Here is a 24,221-nt window from a genome sequence, read left to right as displayed (position 1 = left end):
TTATTAAGTACTCATATAACAATAAATTCCATGAAATGATTTCTCGTAACATTTGGATAAAAAAATTATTTTACACGCTCCGCTGGAATGTCCAACTTTTCTATTTTTCCCTTGGATCTTTTTGCCAATAAACTTTTCCGTTTGCCTTCTTTCTCAATTTGAGAATAAAATGTTATGGTCCCAGAGACGCATAATTCGCCACTGCGGATCGAACAGAGCAATTATGCTCCGCGTATGGCCGCGCGAGGTTTGCTCTGCAGCAACGTCGGATACGCGGCAGCGTTCCTGTTACAAATTTACGCGTGTGGATACGTGTTACGTGTCTCGTGTATGTATCGTGCGTACTGAGTGCGGGCATGTACCAAAGAGAGTAAGTTCTTCCTAGACACATGAGAACACACGATAATAACACACGGAGAAAAACAACTGCAGAAATAAAGTTACGGGTACGCAGCCTTTATCGCGCCGCTGATCAAGAGACTCGGCCGCGCTCACTGTTGTAGTTACCTTTCAGGATTTTCTTAGGCTCTGAAACAAGCGGAATCATATCGTTCTCTCTCCCATGAGGCACTGGAATTGGACGCTGGTGGCCTCGCGAGGCTTATAATGAGTACAATAATGAGTGGACCGCGGATTTTTATGCAAAATAACAATTATCTCCGTTAATTGCAAGGTAAAGGAACTATGTGACACTCGGTTCTCAAGAACAAGTTCTAATCATTGCAGCTGTGAAGCGGTTCACAGCTCGCGCTTCCTTCGATTAGATTTTTCCGTGGAAATTTTGTTCACGGATAGACTGAGAGTTAACGAATCGGCAGTGTCATTATGTTGCCCCCCCCCCCAGAAGTGGGCTAGCCGCACGGTCGGGGGGAACGCCCAAATTGCCCCCCCCCCCTCATCTGGGTCAGCTGGTCGCCCTGTTTAGGGCGTGCCGGAGCACGCCGTCGGCCCCCTCTTTCCGCGAGTGGGGACTCCCTCCCTCGGCCGGGGCGGGGACCTACGGGTCCCCTTCCGCTGAGGGAGGAAGGTGCCGCCCCCCGGGTGGGGGACACTAAGTTCACTAGGTAGAGGGGGACACCAAGTTGACTAGGTATGGGGGGAACCCCCTACTAGGTTGGCTAGTAGGGGGCTTTACTTTCCCCTATATTGTTTACTTTCCCCTATATTTCCCCGGGATATTGTTGTTGGGGAGGGGGGCGACGGGAGTTTATTTCGACTATGAGTGCCTCTCCGGCCCCCGCTAGCTCGGGGAGGTCTCCGTGGGGGAGTTAGTGGGTATACCTTCCGGGGAGCCCCACGTACCCCCACCCCCCAGGGAGGACGGAGAATCCATAATGAGCGATTACCGCTACGTTAAAAAGAAAAGTGTCATTATGTTGTATTAGTAGTCGCTCGCGAGACCAACCTTGCGTCCTGAAAGGTGTTTCACCTGCAACGCTGATCGAATAGCGAGAAGGTGAGACGATGCTACCGACAACATGAACTTTTCATTCAGTTTACAGGCTTGACATTGGAAATCGTAGAATTTAATCGTGGAACCTGTTCGATTAGGAACGGGATCGACTCCCGTTCGGGATTCCGCGAGTACAGACGGAGAAAAATGGCGAGGGAATCGCGCGGACAAGCCGGAAGAACGCGACTCACCGTCGTCCTGGTCGTCATCACCTTCCTCTTCCTCCGTGTCCGTGCTTCTGCTTTTACCGAGGTTCTTCATCCTCTTCTTCTTCGCAGCGGCTCGTCTCCTTCCTGCGGGAAAACATCACGTTCATTTAAACGATCCAGCAAGAAGAGATACATCGATACATACGCTAGCCACATGTTAACTATTTTTGTTAAGTGTTAAATACGCTTTTTCTTTCAAAAATAGATTGACGATCGAAATCAGTGGATATACTGTGTCACTTAAACAGCAATAACTTCGCGAAGAAAAATCGTACGATAATCTACCTAGGCTCGTTCGAGAGCAGAGACTCGGCTCTTCAAAATGGCGCTAGGTAGATTGCCGTACCATTTTTCTTCGTCGAGTTATGGCAGTTTGAACATCGACTGTTGGTCACCAATCTTTCATCACAGATGTTCCTCCTTAGCGTCGCGTTCTGCACAGATACTGACATGAAAACTACTGACAAAGAGGTTAACGATAGACCTCGTTAATAACAGAAAACAGTGATCTCCACGCAACAGGGTCGCCGTTTTGTGACTGACGCGACGCTAAGGGGGGAAAGGCAACGTATCGGTGATTTCGGTATCGAGACACGAACCTTCTAGTATGTGCAGCTTCTCCTCTTCCGTGGTCCTCTCTTCCGCGAGTATTACCTCCTCTAAAAAGGACATCGAAGACAAGTTGAGTGATCAAATCGGTTTCAAATCGGACGTGTGCACCGGGAGCAAGTGAAACGACTAGCCAGGATCGGCGTCGGCATATCGGCAAGGGACAAAGAAAGCCGAATCTATTCTCTAGCTTAAGAGGGCGGCAAAGGGAATTTCGACGAGAGAGGCGTCCCGATCGATACAGCCGATCGAGGCTGCTTTCTAACCTGCTTTGCAGATCCAATTCAGGTAACAGTTCAGTTCACGCTCGAGCTGCTGCTGTCTTCGCAACTTCAGGAAGGACTGCCGGTTCTCCACCTTCTCTCTCTCCTTCGCAAACTCTCTACAAGCGTTACAGAGACATGATAGGCCGGTTACGTGACGGATTGGGGTGACCACCCTTCTCCCATCTCGAGCGAGCCTCGTGTAAAACCAATTTCTTAAATGTTTCTTCCGAATCTCTGGAAAATCGGTTGCTCCGAATCGGTTTTCCGAAGGAAAATCCCCGGTTTCGTTATCGTGCGCCATTTCTGCGTTTTACTCGAAGTTCCCCTAGTGCTTTCAATGCTCGGCTATTGGGAACTTTCGTATGAAAGTTTCAGAATTGTAGGACTGCTTTAATAAAGTTTAATGAACTTTGAGAATTTCTTCTGCATTAACCGTAAGAGCTAGACGAGTGATTCTTATGCGGAACGATTCTCTAGACTCTCCCGAATATCACAGTATTTTTTCTTTTTAAAACATTATGCGAACTTGAACGTGTTTAAACCAAGTTTAACGAGAGCGTGACCCCTTTTATCCCACCGACTGCTTGGCACACTATTTTGTCTGTCGATTGACTTCAAAAATTATTTGAACGTATTTAGAAATGTTCACGATTTTATAAAAAATACTGTTCTATTCGGGAGCGTCTAAGGATTCGTTCTACGCAAGGCTCATTCGCCTAGCTTTCACGGTTGACGCAGGAAAAATTCGTAAAGTTGAAACCTAGTCTTTATTTCCAGAGTTGTCTCCAAAACTGAAGTTTCTTTTTCAGAAAAACGTTCCCGAGAAATACGTGCTTTAAATTTTTCGCAGAGACTTACACGAGGCTCCCTCCATTTCGTCTTACTCTAGCGAGCGCTCTATCGGGAATAGTTGCTAGCAATTCGCTGGCGATCGCCTACTCGCGCAGTTACGCTTAGCGCGTTATCGCCGCAGGGTGATACGATACATCTGGGGTCGGGTAAGAATGAAAACTCATTGTCAGTGAGATTGCTGGCGCTACGAGCTAAGAGAATGCGGTTTTACCGGTGGCGACTAGCGTTTACCCGGTTCTCGTTACTGTTTGATTTCTCCGCTGGGTCTGCCGAACGTGCTCCCGAATCCTGCCATCGGACACGGTCGATTCCACGGGGGAACAAACGCGTCTAAATCATTCTGACAAACTTTCCCATCGGAGCTTTCGGTTTCGGAAATACTCGGGCCCAAAGATCGCAGACGCGTTGGTCCGTTCTTCTCCAACAGCGTTCCGACGGTCCTTCAAACGCGATTATCCCGGAACCGGAGAGTCCTCCGAAAAAGTTCGCTGCACGTTTTCGACTAGTTTCGTCACGTACAATCGTCCCAAGAAAATTGCATCGCGATTCAAGGAGCACAATTCGAGAAACGAGTGAAAAAGCACCGCTCGTTCGCGCGAGACGTCCAGGACCGAGTTTCTTCGCGAAGAAGCGCTGCCAGGACACCTCGATCGCTGCAGGACCCTTTTTGCGACGAGTGTCCAGCGAGAAAACCGATAAAAGTGTTCCCGAGTCAATATTTTTCGAACGTTCTCTCAAGTGGAAACGTCGAGCGAGTATCGTTGCGAGGTTCGCGAGTCGGTTGGTCGAACAGTTCCCTTTTTTTCCCGCGGGACACCCGGTACGTGAACGGAGAATCGTCTCTGGATGCGGACAAACAACGGGGCTACCGGGGCGACAAACTCGAGGGAAAAGATCGATCGTTTCGAGACCTGCTTGAGTGATCCACTTTAAGTAGGCACTGAACGCAGTCGTGAACAGACGTTTTCTCTTTGCTTTCTGATAAGCCGCCCGCCTCTCGACGCGTGTTCGTTCGTTAGAAAACTCCCTGACGGAAAAGAAAGAAATAGAGATCGACTGCCGCACGGTTCCCGTAGATCCTGGGGAAACCATGACGATGCAGGATACAACGGCGGATAGAGGAAATCCTGCCCTTTCTCTCGAGCAGAAAGACAGGGAATTCTGGTATTCCTAGGAATTCTTTTCGGAAAAACTGCCGACCACTTCTGCACCGAGAATTTACATACGCATGCGTCGGTATTTGAAATACCTGTGTGGCTTTTTCACCAAGTAAAAATAATCAAAATTACGCGAGCCACAACAGCATAGTCACAGCGTTCTATTAAACGGTTATTCTTATATAAAATCTGAAAAAATCTATTGTCACCAGGAAAATTATAATTTCTCCGTGGCATTCTACACCGATGCTTTCGAAAAATATGAGCTGGATTTTCGAGCAACGAAACAGCGAATACTTTTTCCGGAAATTGTTCGAGAGGAACCGCGTTTTTTTTTGTATTGATAATTCTTTGTCTTGGGTCGCCGTGGATCCTGCATCGCAATAAAAAAACAGGAAGGTAAGACGCGCCTTAAACTGTTTTTCATTCGACAAGAGAGAGAGGCTGAATGGAGGATACTCACCCGCTCAGAACACCGAGAACTAAGTTCAGCATGAAGAATGAGCCAAGGACGATCAATGGTATAAAGTAAATCCAGTTGTACGAGCTGCCAAGAGCGTCGTTTGTCTGCAAATTTCACCAGAGCCGCGTGAAGTATAAATATCGAACGCGTCGATACCGATCATCGGGCCGGGGGGTTACATCGAACTGATTTTACGCGTGGATCCCTATAGATCGTTTCGTTTCTTTCGATCCGAGCGGCCGCGGGAAACGGCTACGATTTACCACCGATTTCAGACCGTCGATCGTGCGGTGATCGAGGGTGTTGTAGCTCTTTCGATTACGAATTGTTAAAACGATGTGTTTGAGGACCACTGTGCACAGTGCCGTTTCCCGGGGTTGCAATACGATTCGCGATCGTATCGTGCTTGCGATCGGAACCGGAAGAGAATCGATCGATGGAGCTTGTCCTGTTCTCTTCGGATTTCGATGGAACGAAGCGTAGGACGGTATATATACATGTACGTAGTTATGTGCAACACTACCGTCCACCAGTATCCGAACCATAGACGCGTGAAGTCTGATGGATTGGTTTAAAACAGTAACAACTGTTCCAAATCGAATTAACCTGAGAACGTCACTGAAAATTTTGACACCATTGTTTAAAGTATTTTTCACATTGTTTAATTTGTATTTAATAAATTGCTGAACGTTTAAGTACAGATCGATCAATTTCATATCCGTGAAATGAAAAATATCGTATGATATTGTAATAAATCTCATAAGGGATTTAAACAAAAAATGGAAATATTCTAGGTTGGAAGAGGTTTCCGAATTAGAACAGCTCCGAGTGTAAATGGTCAAAATCGTTTAGGAATTGTGCAAGGTACAATTTGGGAGAAGATAAGGTTATGTAACGTAAAATATTCAACAAACATGTTGGACCCATTAATTACCTTCTACTTCAAAATTGTGTAAATATGTGTACAATACACTGCTTCCACCATTGCAATAGAACGGAACAAAAGCGGGACAATTACTGTGCGTATATTAATTATACTTATTTTTAAAGCGTAATGAATATTAAAAAAGAGATATATAACTGATTTTAATGGACAAAAATTCAATATCTCTTTTACAATATTCATTAAGCTTTACACATAAGTTTAATTAATATAGACGCAGTAATTGGCACGCCCACAGTAATTGGCGTCCTTTACCCTGGTGGTTGAGAAGTTAATTTACGGGCCAACAATCGTACCGATTAACGTGGAACGAACGTTCAACAGTGACCAAATAATTCTGAACGGTAGCTCGCACACAATACAGATGTGTATACACGCGAACGTATTTATATTAACACGGTCAAACACCAAGATTTGCAAAGAGGGCTGAAACTGACAGTGTTATACTGAGCAAGGTGAACATATACGTCAGTGTTAGAGCTGTTCAAACATGTTGCAAGCGCTTCTCTTCTTCGTCCCAGTGAACGAACAAGAAACGACGGAAGCCAAACCTGTCATCGGCCAAACACAGACAGAGATAGGTGAAGAAATAGAGACAGAAGAGAAACGAGATATAGACATAGAGAAAGGGAGAGAAACAGAGAGAAACAGAGAAAGTGAGAAAGACAGAGTGAGAATAGAATGAAAAAGAAACAGACAGAAACACGACACAGAAAATAGTACGAATGATCGACAGAGACGACGGTTAGTGGTTACACATTTAGATCGAGAGTACACAAAATGGAGCATTTCAAACAGGTCACCCGAATATCTCGCTTGGTATCGATCATGGAAAAAGAAATGCATTCTGCAAAGCCTGCTTCGGTCCAAGTCCTCTATAACCCGGTGCTATTAATTCTTTTTTTTTTTACCAGATCACGTGGAGAGATACACTGTTCCTTTAAATGGAAACACACCAAACGACAGATACCTCGAAACTGAGTCGTCGAATGCATATTGTTTCTACGGTCGATAATAAGCGGGATATTCAAATGATTTGTTCGGAACGTTCCAGCCTGCTTCGCACGAGGGATACTGACGCAGGCAATAAGTCGGACAAGGGTTACGACACAGAAAGAGAGCTTGTTGTCAGGCCGACGATTCTTTTCGAGAGAGAGATAGAGAAAGAGAAACGTATACGAAAACAGCGAATGAGACATAGAGAAAGACAAAGGAGAGATATAGACAGTGATAGGTTACAGAGAAAGTTGATCCGTTGATTTATAACACTGAAGGACATATCTCTTGCTTTACCCAGTACAATATGGCAGTCCAGCCCTCCATAGTGATGCACTGGAAGACAGTGAGCATGGCGAATCCGATGTTGTCGAAGCTGGTGATGCCGTAGTTTGGTCCCTCCCAGTGATCCATGCACGTCGAGACGTTTGCGTCGCACACGTGGGCCCCGAACGGCGCCTCGGATTTGTTGTCCGTGTTACACGGGCTCGGCTGTTCGCCCTCCTTCACGATAGAATCTACAACAGAACCGTCATCAACGTCCATCATCCTTCCGACAATGTTCGATTCTCTGTGCGCGCATAAACTAAAAAATAGTATACAGAATATAGTAATAAAAGTGGTTAAAAATGATTCCTGACCGATACTCACTAAAATTATCATCCCATGCGGATAATCTTTCCATAAATGATTTGTAATTACAGGGTGATTATTTGAGAAATAATTTGCAATACCGTGAATTCTTTATACAGGGTCATCCGTTTTTAAACGGCCAAACGTCAACCAATTTTCACCCCTAACACTTTTTTTGATTCGAAGTTATTTCATTCAGTTTCCACGGCGTGCCCCATGTCAAAAAACCAAGATTCAAAGGTCATACAAAAAAGTTGACTTAATAAAAAAGATGCCCCTATTTATTTTAAACCAAACAAGGGAAAAATCATCAAGATACATAATTGCAGTCCTAATATATTTAATCTTAAGTGAACGCAAAAAATGACGGGTTTTTGCAATTATCTAAAGATCAAGACCGAATCAAAAAAAGTGTTACGGGTGAAAGTTGTTTCATTTGGGGTCCTCTATAGCCGGTTGACGTTTGGCCGTTTAAAAACGGATGACCCTGTATATGTCGTCAAGGCCCGGATGATAAACGACGCGGAATTATCCCCACTGCCGCGGGGTACACCCCGTGAGGGGCCGCGAAGCTCGAGAGGCCTTGGACAGCAAGACCTGTGTTGTCGACATATATCGAGAATTCACTTTCGATGAACCGACAATCGTAAAAGACGCTGAACGAGAGGATTGTGTCGGTAGGAGACGTAGGGTTGCTCGGGTACTCACTGATGTCCCTGATGCTGTAACACGTTTTGTGCAGGGTTCCCGAATAAAACTCGAGGCCGATGATGGCGAATATCACGATGGCGAAGAGCACCAGCAAGCCGATCTGCAGAAGCGGGGCCATCGCCTTGATGATAGACTTGAGCACCACCTGGAGACCTGTTCGCAAAAAGTTGCCGAGGAGTAATTAGGCCCTACCACCGGCCGTCTTCGAGCGACTATCGCGCGTCTATCGAATCGATTCTTTTCTCCGTGGGAGCACACTATATCCCGGTCCTTACGTTTTTATTATTTTTTTATTTTTCATTACAATCTTTATCCCGGTTTTCGTCCGTCGCTGCTCGGGGAAATCGCGCCCGCGGAATCGCGTCTTCTTCTTCGTCTTCGTCTTCTTCTTCTTCTGTCAATCTACTACGAACAGTTACTACCATAATCGCATTTCTTTCTGTTCTCATTCATTTGCCAACAAGGTTCCGATTATCGAACGATCGCGAACGATCCGGCGGCCAAACAATTGGGATACTTCGTCGGTTTACAATGGACACAGCATACAGCACTCTCAAAAAGATATCTATTTGGGTGGTGCTACAGAAAACAACATAATCGTTCTAACGTTGCAAGGCATCTACGTGTATAGATATATATGTATGTATGTAGAACAATATAGATAATATAGATGTATACACGGGACGACACTTTTCAAGCCTCGCCCTCGATCTCCCGAACCATAAGTTGTTCCAAAACAATATCTCGGGTGAAACTTTCTCTGTTTGCAGAGGGATATGCTGTGGCGCTGCGAATCGTCTCTGGGTGAACATTTCAACGTGAATTTTTGTTTTCTAAACGGAACTGCGTTTTTCCAGATAGGCGTTCGAAATTTACATTTTTACACAGAAGACGGGCTAATCAATTTTTATTTCGATAAATCAGTGCGTGTCAAGGGCCTCCTGTTTCGATTACAGGAGGTCGAGACATTTCCGAGTGTGCGAGAAGGTAAATTTTGAACTGCGCCGAGCAATCTTAAATTGCTATAGAGTAGCAAAGTGTTATAACCTCGGAGTATACTACACGCCTATCTAACAAGAAGCATGCAGTCGAAAGAACAATGATCATTATGCCGCTCTGCAACCAGAAAAGGTGTTCCCTTCGAACCGTTTCTCGAAACGAACTGTCGTTCGGGGAAACAATCGCGAAGCTTCGAACGGGTCGCCCCGCGTACAGAGAGATATATACGGAAGATATATAAATGTATATTTATATATATATATACTTGCAATAAACTGACTACCACTGATAACTACGAAACTCGGACGCCCGGAACAACGCGATCGACGAACGCGAGCGTTCCGAGGCGACAGCGGATCCAGTCGATCCACGAAGTATCCGAATCCTGGACCCGCCGAAAGGTTCTCCGAAAATCTTCACAACGAGCGCGTTCCTCGAGCACCGAACCGTATTTTTTTTTTCACTCTCGTTTCCGTTCGTTTTCGCCGTCTCTTCTCTTCTCTGCCCTTCGACCGGTCGACTTTATTCGAGGTCATAGTACACAGCCAACGGAGGGAAACAAAGGAAAGTATGTGACCGAAAGTTCTGCGGATCCAAGTTGTCCTCGTGATCCTCGTTGATTTTTTTCTGTTTTTGTAGCGGTCCAGTCTGCGTTTAGTTTCGGGCGGCTCGAAAGGGAGAGACCGGAGAAGAGACGGGGTTTTCAACGATCTTTTGCTCGGCTAAATCGGTAGTTTTCCGATCGTTTTTGTTCGGCTGGATTCGACACGGCCGATTGTATTGAAACGCTACTCACTCGGTATGCCGGAGACAAGTTTGAGCGGTCGCAACACGCGTATCGCACGCAACGTGCGCAGATCCATATCCAAGTTTATGCCTTGCGAGAACGCCGTGATGAACCTGCCCCAAAACACACACACCCCGCCACACTTTACTACTTACTACTCTATTACACTAATACTCACGCTACTTAAGTACTTAAGCTACACAACTATGTGGTTAACTAGCGTACTATCGCCTAAACCCGGAGGAGTACGGAGGACTAGGACGGAATCGGATTGATAGAGAGAGAGAGAGACAGAGAAATAGAGAAAGAGAGAGATGGAGAGAGAGAGAGAGAGAGAGAGTAGTTAGAGCGAGAGACAGTGAGATCGGTTGATAGATGCGCAAGCTATTCGACTATGATACCAAACACTTGAATCAACAGATTCACCAGAACTCCGTGGCACTCTTCGTCGAATTGTTAACCGTGTTCAGTCTATCTAATTAACTATCGGTGGACTCTGAACGTTAACAACTCGTGGATACATTGGCAGCCGGAGTTGCTGGCAGACTGCGAATCCTTGCGCAACGTAAAATTTGCTAAATCTTCTCATCGGTACCCGCAGAGTCTTCTGGTCTTCTCAGAGTTTCTTCTCCAACCCTGAATTGAAAGATCTTTCAGCTTTTGCGCAAAGTTTGCAGTCTTTTCGATCATTTTTGGCGGTATCTCAGGTCGAACAGCTTGCTGAGAGAGATACAGAGAGTTTCTATCGGATTGAAGCTGGTCCCGGACCGCTGTCTTCGGTCCTGTTACGCTATCGTTGGAGCATGTTCGTTCAACTTTACGGTTCTAGAACGACGATCGGCTCGCTACGTCTTCTTCGGCTCTAGACTACGTCGCTGAGACTGGCGAGGGTGGATAGGCAACTGCTCGTGGTTCAACACTGTATACTCTACATTCCCAGCGATTGTTCACAGACTATGGTCAGCCAGACAGGGGATCGCTAAGTGGCTAAACGCTGCGTGGACAGGGGACGATGGTGCGCGATCCGATTTTTGTTCGATCGGCTACCGGTGCTAGGCTTTCGGCTGTCGTTGGGAGCTTGGGAGTTTCGCAGTGTCTACGATTACTATAATGTATCGAGGAGAGTGCACGGATACGTAGAAGTTGCCTGTATTCTTCTTATTGGCCACCGAATGACGAAGATGATGAAGAAGCTTTTTGCACTTGTGACACAAACGGCGAAGAATAAAAGGTTCCAAGTTGTCTGCAATTAAAAATGCTCTCTAGAATTTGTTACATTACTGTTTGTTTAGAATTTGTCGAGTGGATCGATCCAATCATTAGGTCCAATTTGAGAAAAGTTGCAATTTGAACGGTGTTTTGATCAGGCGATTAGGACAATTTGGAAGTAGCCTCCAGATTGTTGTTATAGTCTCCATGTCAATTGCCGAGCTCCCAACGACAGACGGATTCGGTGGACAAAGGGCCTAGTCTCAGAGGGAATCGATTCGGATGATCTAGGCGAGACGATCATCAACTAATATCTGTATCGGGACGCGCGGGGAGGAAGTTGATACTTGCGGATGGTTTTTCGATTCTCCATTTGCAAAAAGTGACGAGGCGGAACCAATCTTTGTTCTGTGGATGGTTCGATCTTAGTACAAAGATGTTCTCCTCTGTTGCTATTGAAATTGCAGCTCGATCGAATCTGATAACTAGACTGCGGACGTTAATGCACAGGGAACGATTGTTGCATCGATTGCTAGAAGCAGTGGCTTTGTTTTAATTAATTGAAAATAGTTTTTCAATTTTCTGTCGTTTTAGCGTCCACCTACTGCCATAGATACATCAAATCCGCAGTCCAATGACATTTAAAATCAAAGTTAATTTATAAGGAGTCGATAGTGCTACTGAAAAAATTGTCTCCGGGACAGCCCTTCATCTAGGGGAACAAACCCTTCAACCAAGCATCATTTGCAACGAAAACAGACCGATCATACTTGTTCTAGAATTCCTGATGATGCAGAGTCTCCTGTATTCTATCAGGGCGATCAAAGATTGAAATTGCATCTGCGACGAATCCAGACATAAATTAATAGACGACGATTATTTAAGAAATTCCATGGGGTAAAAAAGGTTAGATAACGAAAAATACTGCATGGAGTTTTGAAAAATTCGCGCACCGTGTTTCAACGTAAAAAAAAACAAAAACGAAGGACTAGCTCAAAAATTCGGGAATCCCGTCAATGAACAAAATCCTCGATTCCAGGGATTCGTTCGAGGGATTTCGAATCACTTCCGGTGATCACGAGTTTCCTCCCACGCGCACACACTCGCATCTACATGTCACACGAGATGGTCTGTCGGAGGTGAGTGATGGACAGAGTTAGAGAAAGATAGAAGCATCGTGGATCGATAGTGAAAGGGAAGCTGGTTAGAAAGAGAGATAGATAGTCAGAGAGATATAGATAGAGAGAGAGAGAGAGAGAGAGAGTGAGAGAGAGAGAGAGAGAGAGAGAGAGAGAGAGAGAGAGAGAGAGAGAGAGAGAGAGAGAGAGAGAGAGAGAGAGAGAGGATACCTCGGTGAGATCTACGATTCCGAGGGACGATGACACGGTCTCTCGAGGGCGTCTAAAGGTACGACTCTCTAGCAAACACGAGCTCGCTCGAATACGTTACTGCTCTAGAACACCTAGTACCTATTTACCAATTTATTAGTCAATTCTATCAAACAGTGACTGTAGCTAAAGATAGAGACTGCTAAGTATAGAGACACCCGCAGGCCGGTAAGTCGTTGTGTGGTCGTTTCGTGTCAGCGTGCGAACAACAATCGACGGCGGTGAACAAAATTGTTTTCCTCCAGAAAGATAGAGTGAGACAGAGTGAGAAACAGACGGAGAGAGAGAGAGGAAAGGAGAGACAGAGAAAGCAAGAGAGAGAGAGAGAGAGAGTGAGAGAAGAAGAGAGAATGCCTCTCGCGTAATTTCCAATTTTTCTCCCACGTTCGATTGCCTTTTTCTCGATTTTTTGAAATCTCCCGCGGTCCCGTGCTTGGAAAAGAGAAAGAAAAGTTCTCCGATGATAGATCGTCGGTTGCCTCGACGATTCGACGTGTGTGTGTGTGTGTGTGTGTGTGTGCGTGTGTATTTATGTCTCTGTGTGTACGTGTTGGTACGTGTGTGAGTGTTCGTGCGTGTCTGATCTCGACTCCGGAAGTCTCTAAATTAATGAACAACGTGTGCATTAAGAAACTGAACAAAACGACAGAAGAATAGTAAAACGCAATTGGAAACACTCTAGCGATCTAGTTCACGCAAGTCCTCTATAGAGGCGGTAGAAGGATATATAGAGTAATTACGCATAATATATATGTATTATATGTATGTATATAGAATAATAATAATAATAATAATAATAATAATAATATATAATAGACACTCGAATTACGCAAACACGTAGACACAGAATGTAATAATATATAAATATATATATATATATATAGATATATCATGTATCAAGTAATATATCGATCATCAAACTGTCAACGATCATCTAGCGTCAATCAACTGATCTAATACACCCATAGCCTCTAAGTTCAAACTGTGGTGGTATTCAATTCAACGAAACGGGAGAAACTTGAAACTGGCTGAACAAAAGTCGAAAGTATAAACGTATCGCTCGAAACTAAATGGACAGAGTGAACTAAAGCGGTGATTAATTTTTAAAGAGATAATGAGGATAATGAGAGGGAGAAAGAGAGAGAGAGAGAGAGATAGATAGATGAAAGTATAAGTGTTAGAGGTATACTGATAGAATGTAATTAAAGTTTTAGCATCGATGCTCTGTTCTCTCGGAGCTAATAAACGTCGACCCAAAAACCAACGTGTCAACTAAATAGCAAGAGACAGAGAGTTTCAGACAGACATAGTTAAATAGACAGACAGACAGACAGACAGACAGACAGACAGACAGACAGACAGACAGACAGAAAAGAGAAACTAAATGATCGACGAGCTAACAGTGTGACTGCGGTTATCGTAAAATCAAGGAACAGTATTCAAGAAATAAAACTAAGGAGACTAGTCGAACGCACACAATAATAAACTGCCAGGGAATATAACAACTGCCAGGGGGGTGTTATTAAAAGGGGGGTGGGGGGTGGGGGGCATTAGTTAGATAATGGATTTTTAGATAATTCTGCTGCTCGACTGTTCTCTGTTTACTGCACTCTGTATATTACTGTTTACTTATTGCGTTCGCATTTTCTGCCGTTCCGCAGGAACTGCGTGACTGACTCACTTGGAATTTTCGAAACCAGCTTTAGCGGTCTGAGGACCCTGAAGGAACGTAGCATACGCAGGTCGACGTCCACGTTTGTTTCGGCGAACACGGTCATCGACCTAATCCAAGGATTACTCTAGAATCTATCTGCTCGGCCTTTGACACCGATCGGCGCGGTTTTATATATTTTTTTTCCTTAAATCCTAAGCGCCCGCACGGAGGAACGCCCTTTCACCACCTCGATCGATCCTCCGCTAGCTCCCCTAATCGACCCTTTAACACGCTCACCGTTCCTCGCATAATCTGCTCCCACGCTGCTACTCGATTTTACGCTCTTTCCGTTTAATCGACGAATCAACGGTCCTGTACATTTCTAAACGATTTTTCGTTTCCCGGAGCGATCATTGCGGCGAATTTATTCGATTGTTAATTGTTCTCCGACTTTCCGAATAATAACAGCGATTGATAGGCCTTTGTACCTTTATGCAAAATTTGTTCGATTTTCTTGAACACACTCCCAAAAATTGTCGACACTTAAACCGTGATCATTTTGTTGAAGAGAATAGTGTGACGATGAACTTAGACTCATTTTGAAGCTTCAAATTTCTACTTTTGAGACCCATTGTTGATTTTTTCCTACGACAACTTCCGCTTGTTATAGTGGGTGGGACACTGCCACGCGCTGTCTCGAAAATGATATTGAAACGTCTGTAAAATCATTGGAAAATTTACCTGATGACTGAAACCGCCACAGATTTGAAGATTGAACCTCGACTTTACAATGAACACCCTAAGACTTCATGTACAATTTTCAGTATACCAATTTTCGAGGAATCATTGTGAAGGGGAAGCTGCTATCTCCAAATCTACGGTACATTCGTTCACGAGAAAAATTTTTGAGGATTTAGCAGATTTTTCAAGTTGCAGTATGTTCGAGCAGTGTCTTCAGTTGTTCACCTGCTATCAAGTAAAAATATCCTAGATAAAAATTACAAAAGTAGAGGCCACAAGCTTTAAACTGAGTCTACAGTAAAATGTTCTTTCGACCGAAGTGAAAGGAATCGAGTTGTTAATGTCTGCTTTTTCAGTCGCTCCGGAAAATTTGAGAATCTCGATCCGGATGAAAACTGTGAACGTGTTAGTATAGTACTTTTTCCCCGGTCTTCCATGATTTTCGACGAACGACGACACAGCGATCGAGGAGGAGAGAAGGCTTTCCTCCTGGGACAGGATCGCGAGGGGTTTTTTTGGGGGAGGGCAGAACGGATTGCTCGATCGCGGGGTTCGTTCACTCCCGAAACAATTACGCTCGGCCGAAGTTAACTCGTTAGGGAGTCGATCAGACCTGACCGTAACATTCTCCTCGTCCACTGTTTTCCTCTCCAAACGTCCGCGTTTGCCTCGACAGCCAACGAACGGCGCAGCGGCAACGTGTTACACAGGTCTCGATCGTTAGGCTCGCGATCTCGGTCGTGCGCTCTCGTCGATTAGTGAGTTACACGTCGTGCGAACCAAAGAAAAAAAAAAACAACAAGAGAACCCGAAAGAGATAGAACGGCGAGACAGAGAGAAAGAGAGTGAGGCATAGAGAGGCGTGGAGAGAAAGAGAAAATAGTGGAGAGCAAGAACGCAAGCGCTCGTTCGTCTGTTCGGAGGAGAAAACGAGGGAGGGAACGAAAGATCGTATAGCCGTGATCATGAGAGAGAGAGAGAGAGAGAGAGAGAGAGAGAGAGAGAGAGAGCCGTCACGATGAACACGAGGTTAGGCTTGTCGCGAACTTTTCGCAGAATCCCCTGTTTCGATGCTCGCTGCCTGGTCCGCGGTCTCTGGTCGGTTCGAACAGGACACACGTCATTTGACGATCCCGATAATTGCATTCGGAAGCCGATTTTTATGTCCAGAACACACTTTGAATATGTTCTTTTTGTTGTCAATATTCTCTCCAAGTGGTTAAAATTAACAAACAATCGGTCGTTACCCGATTTTATACCGTTTCGTTTTCATTTGCTCGGATTTGTACGCGTCCGATCGAATTACTATAATTTCGGACACGATCGATGAATTTACTTGAAAAAACTATGACACGTTCTACAAATGTGTACCAATAAACCTGCAAAGTTTAAAAATTGCATGTCCGATAGTTTTCTTGGAAATCATGTTCGAAAATTGTCTGGTACCGAAACAGTAGAGATACTTCGAAATCAAACTTTATTTGTTTATCATGATCTCCAATACAGATATTCAGATAATTATCTATTGTTTGGAGTACATATTGTCCTTAGATTTTCATAATTTTCTGAGTTCCTGGATTGGAGATTCTCCTCGTGAATCCTGGTTAGAGGTGAACGTTTCAAGGAAGAGGAAATTTTGTTTCCAGCTTGAAGTTGAAGTGAATTCGAATTTTGTCGAATCGATGAGCGTGTGTCTCTGTTCAAATCGAGACTCGTGGAGTCGATATATCGCAGGTTCCTTCTATCATGACGAACCGCGTGACTGAGAATCCGAGTCTCAGTGAACGAGAACGAGTGGAAGATTCCCGAGAAGGAGAGATTGAGAGATACATCGGTATAAGATGTGAAATATACCGGGTGAGTCGTGAGAAGCTGAACAAAACTATGTATCTTGTAAAATTGATAATACAAGTGAGTGCTGGTTTCAGTTAAAAATCTGTCTGAAGCCTACGAATTTAGTGAACGAAACAAATATGTCATTTACTCAACATCATTTCATTTTCGATTTCGGAAAAGAATTTTGAACATTCTGCTTTTCACGACTCACCCTGTACACCCTGTTTGCGTTCACAAGGTGTTCACGCAGTTACTAGAGCTTTTTTGGTAAGCGATAAGTGTGGAAAAAAAAATTGAAAGATTGCTATCACTTTTTACAGATTGCAGATTTACAGATTGTTATTTCAGAAATAAAAGTGAGCTTTAATTGTTCAAATGGAAAGTTAAAGATTCCTTGTTTTCATGCGAAGCCAGAGAACTACAGTGTCAGGACGAATTCGTGTTATTATGTCCAGTAAAATTTTTTATCGGTACGTTAACGAGTGAAGTGATATAACTATAGAACACTCGAAAATGGTGAAAAGATGTCCGTAAAGATTAAAACATAATTTCTCCAACGAGGAATTAGCGTGGGGGTTAATAGCCTCGTTTCGTGGCAAAAAGATATTGTATTTTATATCTCTGAGGAATTTATGCTCCTACGTTTTGCATTTTCTCCTTATACTTATCGTTTACGACCAGTACACTGACTAGTAACTGCTCTAACACCTTGAACATACACAGTGCGTATCATAAACATACCAACTCCTCAAAATTTTAATAATCTGATCTTAAAAAAAATTGTACACTAATATTGCTTCTGCTTTTTAGATAGAGCGAACATCAACAATAACACTTTTGTCAATCATTGTTATCCTGCCTGAACGACACATTCGATACTTACAAGTAGCAAATGGAGCAGAATATGCAAATTGTTTTTGAACACTTGGAGGTTCAAGGTTAAACCAAGGACATTCAATTATCTCTGAATTTGAATTTTTATCGATTGTGACGGTAGAAAAGGTGTACATTAACAAATTGAAGGTGACCTTCGTAAATTTTGACCACTAATAACGAAAACAGTTGAAGGTCACCCCTAATCATTTCTTAACACATTCATTGTCCCAAATATAATACATGACTCACAGTTACAATCAGAATTGAAATACTTAAAATATATATGGAATAAAATCAATATAATAATCAAAAACGTATTAATCGATGAAAAGAGGTACAAGAAAAAAAAATGACTATCAATTAACAACAATAGTTAATAGTTAATAAAAGTCCCCAGACAGTGAATGTGTTAAACTACCAAAATATTAAAACATGGACGTGTTGGTATATCGATGATACGCACTGTTTGACCCGTAAGAATAAATAGAAAGGTAGTCACAGTGAGAGAGAGAGAAAGAGAAAGAGAGAGAGAGAGAGAGAGAGAGAGAGAGAGAGAGAGAGAAAGAGAGGAAGAAAGAGGTCGAAAAAAAAACCCCGTGAAGAGTCTGGACGCGTGTAATATTAGAAAACAGTGGTCTCACCCGGTCACCACGACGAAGAAGTCCATGATGTTCCAGATGTTGCGCAGATAGGAGCCACGGTGGAGGACGAAGCCAAGGGCGAGGATCTTGAGGCTCGCCTCGACGCAGAAGATCCCGAGGAAGTAGATTTCGGTGGCCTCGAGCTTCTGCGCGAGTATGGTCTTGTCCTGCTTGGGCAGGTGCTCCTCGAGGGCGAGGACCACGCAATTGGCGATGATGGTGAGCAGGACGGCGTACTCGAAGGGCGGCCACTCGATTATGAACCGAGTATGCTTCCGGATGCAGTTATCCTCCGAAAGGATGAACAACGACGTGGTGCCCTTGCCGCCTCCCCCACCGCCACCCGCCCCTCCGCCCTGATCCCGGCCTGGCGCCATGTCCACCAGACCAGGTACCTAATTCAAACCATCAATCCTTCTTCAGGGCACCCTTCCAACTTTAATCTTCCCTTCACACTACTACATTCGATCGTCTACTTGCTCCAGGAAGAAGTTCTTCCCGTGCAACTTCGAATAAGGACAACAAGAGAATATTCTGACGACACTCCATATTGTTATTTGGGACCATCTACTAGCTCCAGGAAGAAGTTCTTCCCACACAACTTCAGGTAATGGCCACGACAGAATATTCTCATTTAATCCTCGCATGGTGAATGATTTAAGTAACGTACGGGGTCTACAGTAAAGTCTCGATCTAAGCCGAACGGAGCTACACGATCTTAGTCAGATCGTCTATCCCCTCCACTGGGGGGCTACCCCGCGAGGGGCCAAGACTTTACTGTAAATAACGTTGGATCCAAACGGACCCACAGCGAAATGTTGCCCTAATTTCCTGTTAAATATAGAATATTCATGATTACATTTACTTATGAACACATTGACTGCCACGGCGGTCACCGGTGACCGATATTGATTTGCTTAAAAACGATTGTTAGCAAAGTTAGTCACATGGAATGTCAATTTCCGAAATGAATTAAATCATAGTGTAAAATGCAATCTTCATTATCAAATAATTTATGTATTTGCGAATTTAAACGGAACGCTTGTAACTAGATTGTGGATTTCTATGCAAAACAAAAATTGTCTGCATTTGTTATAAGATACAGGAGCCAGTTGGGTATAAGAATAGAAAAGACACAGTTTAAATAACAATAATTTTTGTAATATTCTCACAGATATCAATAAAATTTTGTTTACTCGATAGGCTGTTTCTCGCAGCAGACAATTTTGCACAAAAATCCGCAGTCTAGTCAGAACAATGAACCAAAAAAAAAAAAAATACCCCACACTTGAACGATTTAATTTTTCGACCGGAAGGTTCCCAAGCGAGAAGCAATAATGAAACCAACGTTTGCGTAGGAAATCTTCCGGCGTGCAACCCCCGGACTGCGTTTCCGAGCTAATGCACGGGCCGGCCGACGTGTTTCCGTGAAGTGTGGGTGGAGTTTTAGTCGAGTAGCGAGCAGGCCCGAGCCCGGAAGAGCCTCGTCGTCGCGTAATTCGCGGTGGTTCGCGAGGGTTCTCGCGAAAGTAGAGGGGGCGCCTCGAGGATTCGCGAGAAGCCGCAATTAACGAGTATCTCAGACGAAGCTTTCGCAAGCTCGCCGCCCTTACCTCCCCTCCAAAGCTAGTCCAGTCACCGAGACCACTCAGTCCGGCCAACCTCGGCCTTCTCCTGTACTGACTCGCGTATCCAGTGTCCCTTTGTGCCGCCTCTTGCGCTGCCCACCTGCAAAACACGCAAGTTGAAACGAGTTAGCGGTGGCTGGTAACAAAGAAACATCGAGGAAGGTGCACACACGACCGTGGCCGCGGTGCACCACGTCAGCTGCACGAGGTGAACGTAATCGGTCCCGCAAACGTGAGTTCAACGCTTGGCGAACGTCGATTTCGGAAAATCAGTTTCTTCATCTCGGCTGGGATCATTGGAAATTTTGCTTATCGAGGATTTTTTCCCGGGAATATTAATTTTGGCGAAGTGTACTAGTAGGAATGCTCTAAAAATTATGAAACCTTGCAAATATATTTAATTGTAAAGATATTATGGAGCTAGGAAACAAATTATGGGAGCCCCTAAAAAATCGTAAAGGTGTGAAAGGAATTGTAGAACCTCCTAAAAAATAGTAGGTGTAGGAAGCAAATTATAGGACCTCCTTAAAAAATCGTAGCGGTGGGAAACAAATTATAGGAGCTCCTAAAAAATTCATAGAGGTGTGAACGAAATTATGGCTCCTCCTTAAACAATCCTGGAGGTGTGAAAGAACTTGTAGACCCCATAAAACAGTATAAGACGTCTTAAAAGTATAAAAGAGGCCTGAGAGAAATTTCGAGATTCAGGAAAGAAACCTCGAGCTCAGGAAACAATTCTACAGCTTTAAAACGTTTAGCGTTCGGGAAAAGATTGCAGGAGCCACGGAAAGACTTTAAATTTCGCGTAATAAGTTGCAGGACCTATCACAAAGCTAGGGCAAGGTCCGAGAAGAACCTGAGCTTCAGGAAAATGATTGCGGAGTCCCGGAAAAATTGTTCGGGCTCAAGGAAGAAGATTTTAGTGTTGAATAGATAATATTTTGAAGGAAAAAGTAGTAGGACGATCATCCTCGAATTTTCCGCGGAACGATTCGCCAGTCGATCGCAAAGATTTTCGCAACATGGCGGCCGTTAATGGCCGTCGCGAGCCTGTGACGCGCTAATTGACTGCATTAGCGGCGGAGACTTTCGCAACGGCGGATCCTCGTTCTCGCGGGAAAGTGCAATCAAGCTGGACCGGTAATGCAATAATTCGCGGCGAGGATCGCCTTCCGTTGCAACCGGTGCATCGGCGCATCGATGCATCTCCGTAGCCGGCTGCACGACGCGTTGCACGAGGAGAGTATTGTCGCGAAATTGGGTCCTATTCAACGGACCTTGATTCTCCGTTCAGCCGCTCGATTAGGTCACCTAAAAATGTCGGGCACGTCTACAAGACTGCACGCTACAGTCTCCAATTTTCAACCTTTAATTTGCTTCGATGTCACCCACCCATAACGCGATATTTTGCAAAAATTTTAATATATTAAGCCTAGGTAAACCTAACACCAAGTGACTGGTCTGAAATTGTTTATTGTACAATTTCTGAAATTATAAAGCTGCTTCGAAAAGAGGAAAAATTGAATGAAATTGATTAAATACATTTATTTGGTCAAGATTATATTACAATACAAATTGTGCAGTTTCGAAATAAATTCAATTAAATTTTTACAAGCTAATATAGATGAGATAGGTATCTATATTGCCTTATGAAAATGAAACGATTGAAAAAAATATATTTGATCATTTTTAAAAATTGTGGAATGGTTCAGAGTTTTCGAGGGCGTTTAGGCGAATTCGCCGGGTTTTTCGTTCGGTTTCACCGCGGCCGCGCGGTTTCGGCCGTTCTAAAAATAAAACGGAAACCTTTGCTGCTGAATTTGCAGAACGCGCGCCGCGGAATATGTTCTTGATCGATCGACGTCGCATTCGAGGATGTTCCAGGGAACCCTCTCAAGTGCTCTTTAAATTCTTTTGAGAACGCCGCGCGGACCACGAGCCCCCGATCCCTTTCATTCCGGCCGTGTAACGAGAATAATCGAATAATGCACGATTTTTAATGGCGAACTTCCGCCGTGACCGATCGAACATCTCCTTCGAGAATCTTGTCCCTTGGCACGGCCCTGACGCGACCCTCTTTTCGAGATCTCTTCGATCATCGTATCCTTTCGCTCGGATATCCTCATTCGACCTAAGAGGACGCATTAAAAATTTGAAGAATTATTTTCGGATCCTTGCGAAACCGTCTCTAGCACTGGAAAGCATACTAAATCCTACGAGTCCCTTCAACTATGTATATTTCAAGGTACTCGACTGTTGTCTCGTTGCGAACAGTGTTCTCTGTTATGAAAAGTAACCAGTTCCATTCTCACACGTTCGATATCAACATTTGTTTACTTTCTTTACTAAATTGTTTAATGGATTGCCACGTACCTCCTTCATGGAATATTCAAATAATTTCGTAGAAGAAAATCATGCATTGATTGTACAATACGTTGTGCACTATGGCTTTAAACAACAAAGTCTGTAAAGTTAATTTGACTCTTTTAAACGTGTTAAATGAACTGTTGACGTTTGTGCATGTTTTATAAACTCTTTAATCGAGATTTCATAAAGAATAGAAAAAAGTGTTGATGGCAGACTACGTAAGACGAGCTGTGAAATAATTTAACGAGTTAAGTATTTGTAATAAATATCACAAAAATTCACAGTCATTGTGTCTTGCAACTAATGGCGGGCAATTTTTATTTCGCATAAAAATCCCCAGTCTAATCATAGTGTACGCACCGTGCCGGTTATTCAAATGCAATTTATGCCAAGAATGGAATTTCTATGGATTCTCAAGAGCACGTGGCAATGAAAACTCGTTCGCGGCTCTCCAGAAGGAGAACCAGGACGAAGGAGTCGCTAGGCTAGTAATTTTCGCGGCCGCCTGGCAAATTACGAGACTTCGCAAGTCCCGCGTCTTGTAATTCCGATCGGGAGACAATTCCATTCGGCGAGTGCTCGTCGACGATTCCGGCTGGAAAATGAGAAGGAACTAGCGACGACTCGAAGCGAAGAAACACGCATGATTAGTCGAATCGGGAGCATCAATCTTCGGCAGCATGTGACCCTGCGTTATATTCTCGCTTCTCCTCTGCACAGAAGGGTGCAGTCTACTTTTTATTTTGGACCCCCGATCGCGATTGCTAGCTGGCAATAGGATCACAGCTATGCAGTGACCTTCGCCAGGACTTCTTTGCAATTTTAGGTTAAGGTTTGGAGAACAGAAAAAGGGTAGAAACGAAGCAGAAATTTTGGACACCAAGAAAAATAATTCTGAGGACCAACGAAAAGCTCTAGGGCCGAAGGAAAAATTCTAGGGACCAAGATAAACGTCTAGAACCCAAGAAAAAAATTCTAGGGATCAAGAAAATAATTCTGGGGACCAATAAAAAGCTCTAGGGACGAAGGAAAATTCTAGGAACCAAGATAAACGTCTAGAACCCAAGAAAAAAATTCTAGGGATCAAGAAAATAATTCTGGGGACCAATAAAAAGCTCTAGGGACTAAGGAAAAATTCTAGGGACCAAGATAAACGTCTAGAACCCAAGAAAAAAATTCTAGGGATCAAGAAAAAAATTCTGCGGACTACGAAAAAATTCTAAAGACTGCGAAAAAGCTCTAGAGTCGAAGAAAAAATTTCTAGGAATCAAGATAAACGTTTAGACGCCAAGAAAAGATTTCTAGGGACTGGGAAAAAATTCCAGAGACCGAGAAAAATCTCTAGAAACGAAGAAAATATTCTAGGGACTAGGATAAACATCTGGGGACGAATAAAAAATTCTTGTCTCTGTGTTTCACTTAGGGGAACCATTCGCAAAGGCACCTACGAGCCTTCAGGCGACAGTTAGAAGTCTCTATGCAGTTCTTACCCGTGGAGATCCCCGAGGGGCCAGGAAAAGAGAGCAATTCCAGCTGCGAGGAAGTTGCAGCCGGCGAACTTGCATTCTGCCAGTGCAATTGTAGGAAGCTGAGGGAAACTGATTCTGGTGCTAGTGCGAGCACGGCCGCGTTTCACAGGGTGGTTAAACGGTCGAGGAACACGATCGAGTCTGAAGCGAGGCTGCCCTTCGCCTCAGATTGCCGGGCGATCCGCTTTCTCCTCCAGGCTGAGCCGCTCTGAATTATTAAAATCGAAGCCGGAATAATTGATGGGAGCCTGCTCCGCGAGATCGATAGTACTCT

The 24,221-nt window shown here is 44.1% G+C and overlaps 1 protein-coding gene across 3 annotated transcripts in view; it reads right to left on the bottom strand.

The window, feature by feature from the left end:
* The window catches only part of Cac (calcium voltage-gated channel subunit cacophony), a 209,774-nt gene that overhangs the window by 55,538 nt on the left and 130,015 nt on the right, over positions 1 to 24,221 (bottom strand). For 2 of the 3 annotated variants that reach the window (XM_076797555.1, XM_076797556.1), the window contains 9 exons: positions 20,037 to 20,151; positions 18,424 to 18,818; positions 10,088 to 10,191; positions 8,290 to 8,445; positions 7,246 to 7,466; positions 5,010 to 5,113; positions 2,538 to 2,653; positions 2,262 to 2,321; positions 1,645 to 1,746 (listed from right to left, as the gene is read on the bottom strand). In XM_076797555.1, the coding sequence (XP_076653670.1) occupies positions 1,645 to 1,746; positions 2,262 to 2,321; positions 2,538 to 2,653; positions 5,010 to 5,113; positions 7,246 to 7,466; positions 8,290 to 8,445; positions 10,088 to 10,191; positions 18,424 to 18,818; positions 20,037 to 20,151 (1,373 nt within the window). Of the gene's footprint in view, positions 1 to 1,644; positions 1,747 to 2,261; positions 2,322 to 2,537; positions 2,654 to 5,009; positions 5,114 to 7,245; positions 7,467 to 8,289; positions 8,446 to 10,087; positions 10,192 to 14,356; positions 14,440 to 18,423; positions 18,819 to 20,036; positions 20,152 to 24,221 lie in introns of those variants that run through there. The other variant, XM_076797557.1, reaches the window with a different exon arrangement.

Source organism: Halictus rubicundus, chromosome 12 (genome assembly GCF_050948215.1).
Source record: "Halictus rubicundus isolate RS-2024b chromosome 12, iyHalRubi1_principal, whole genome shotgun sequence".
NCBI lineage: Eukaryota > Metazoa > Arthropoda > Insecta > Hymenoptera > Halictidae > Halictus > Halictus rubicundus.
This window is presented reverse-complemented; position numbering and strand designations above follow the sequence as displayed.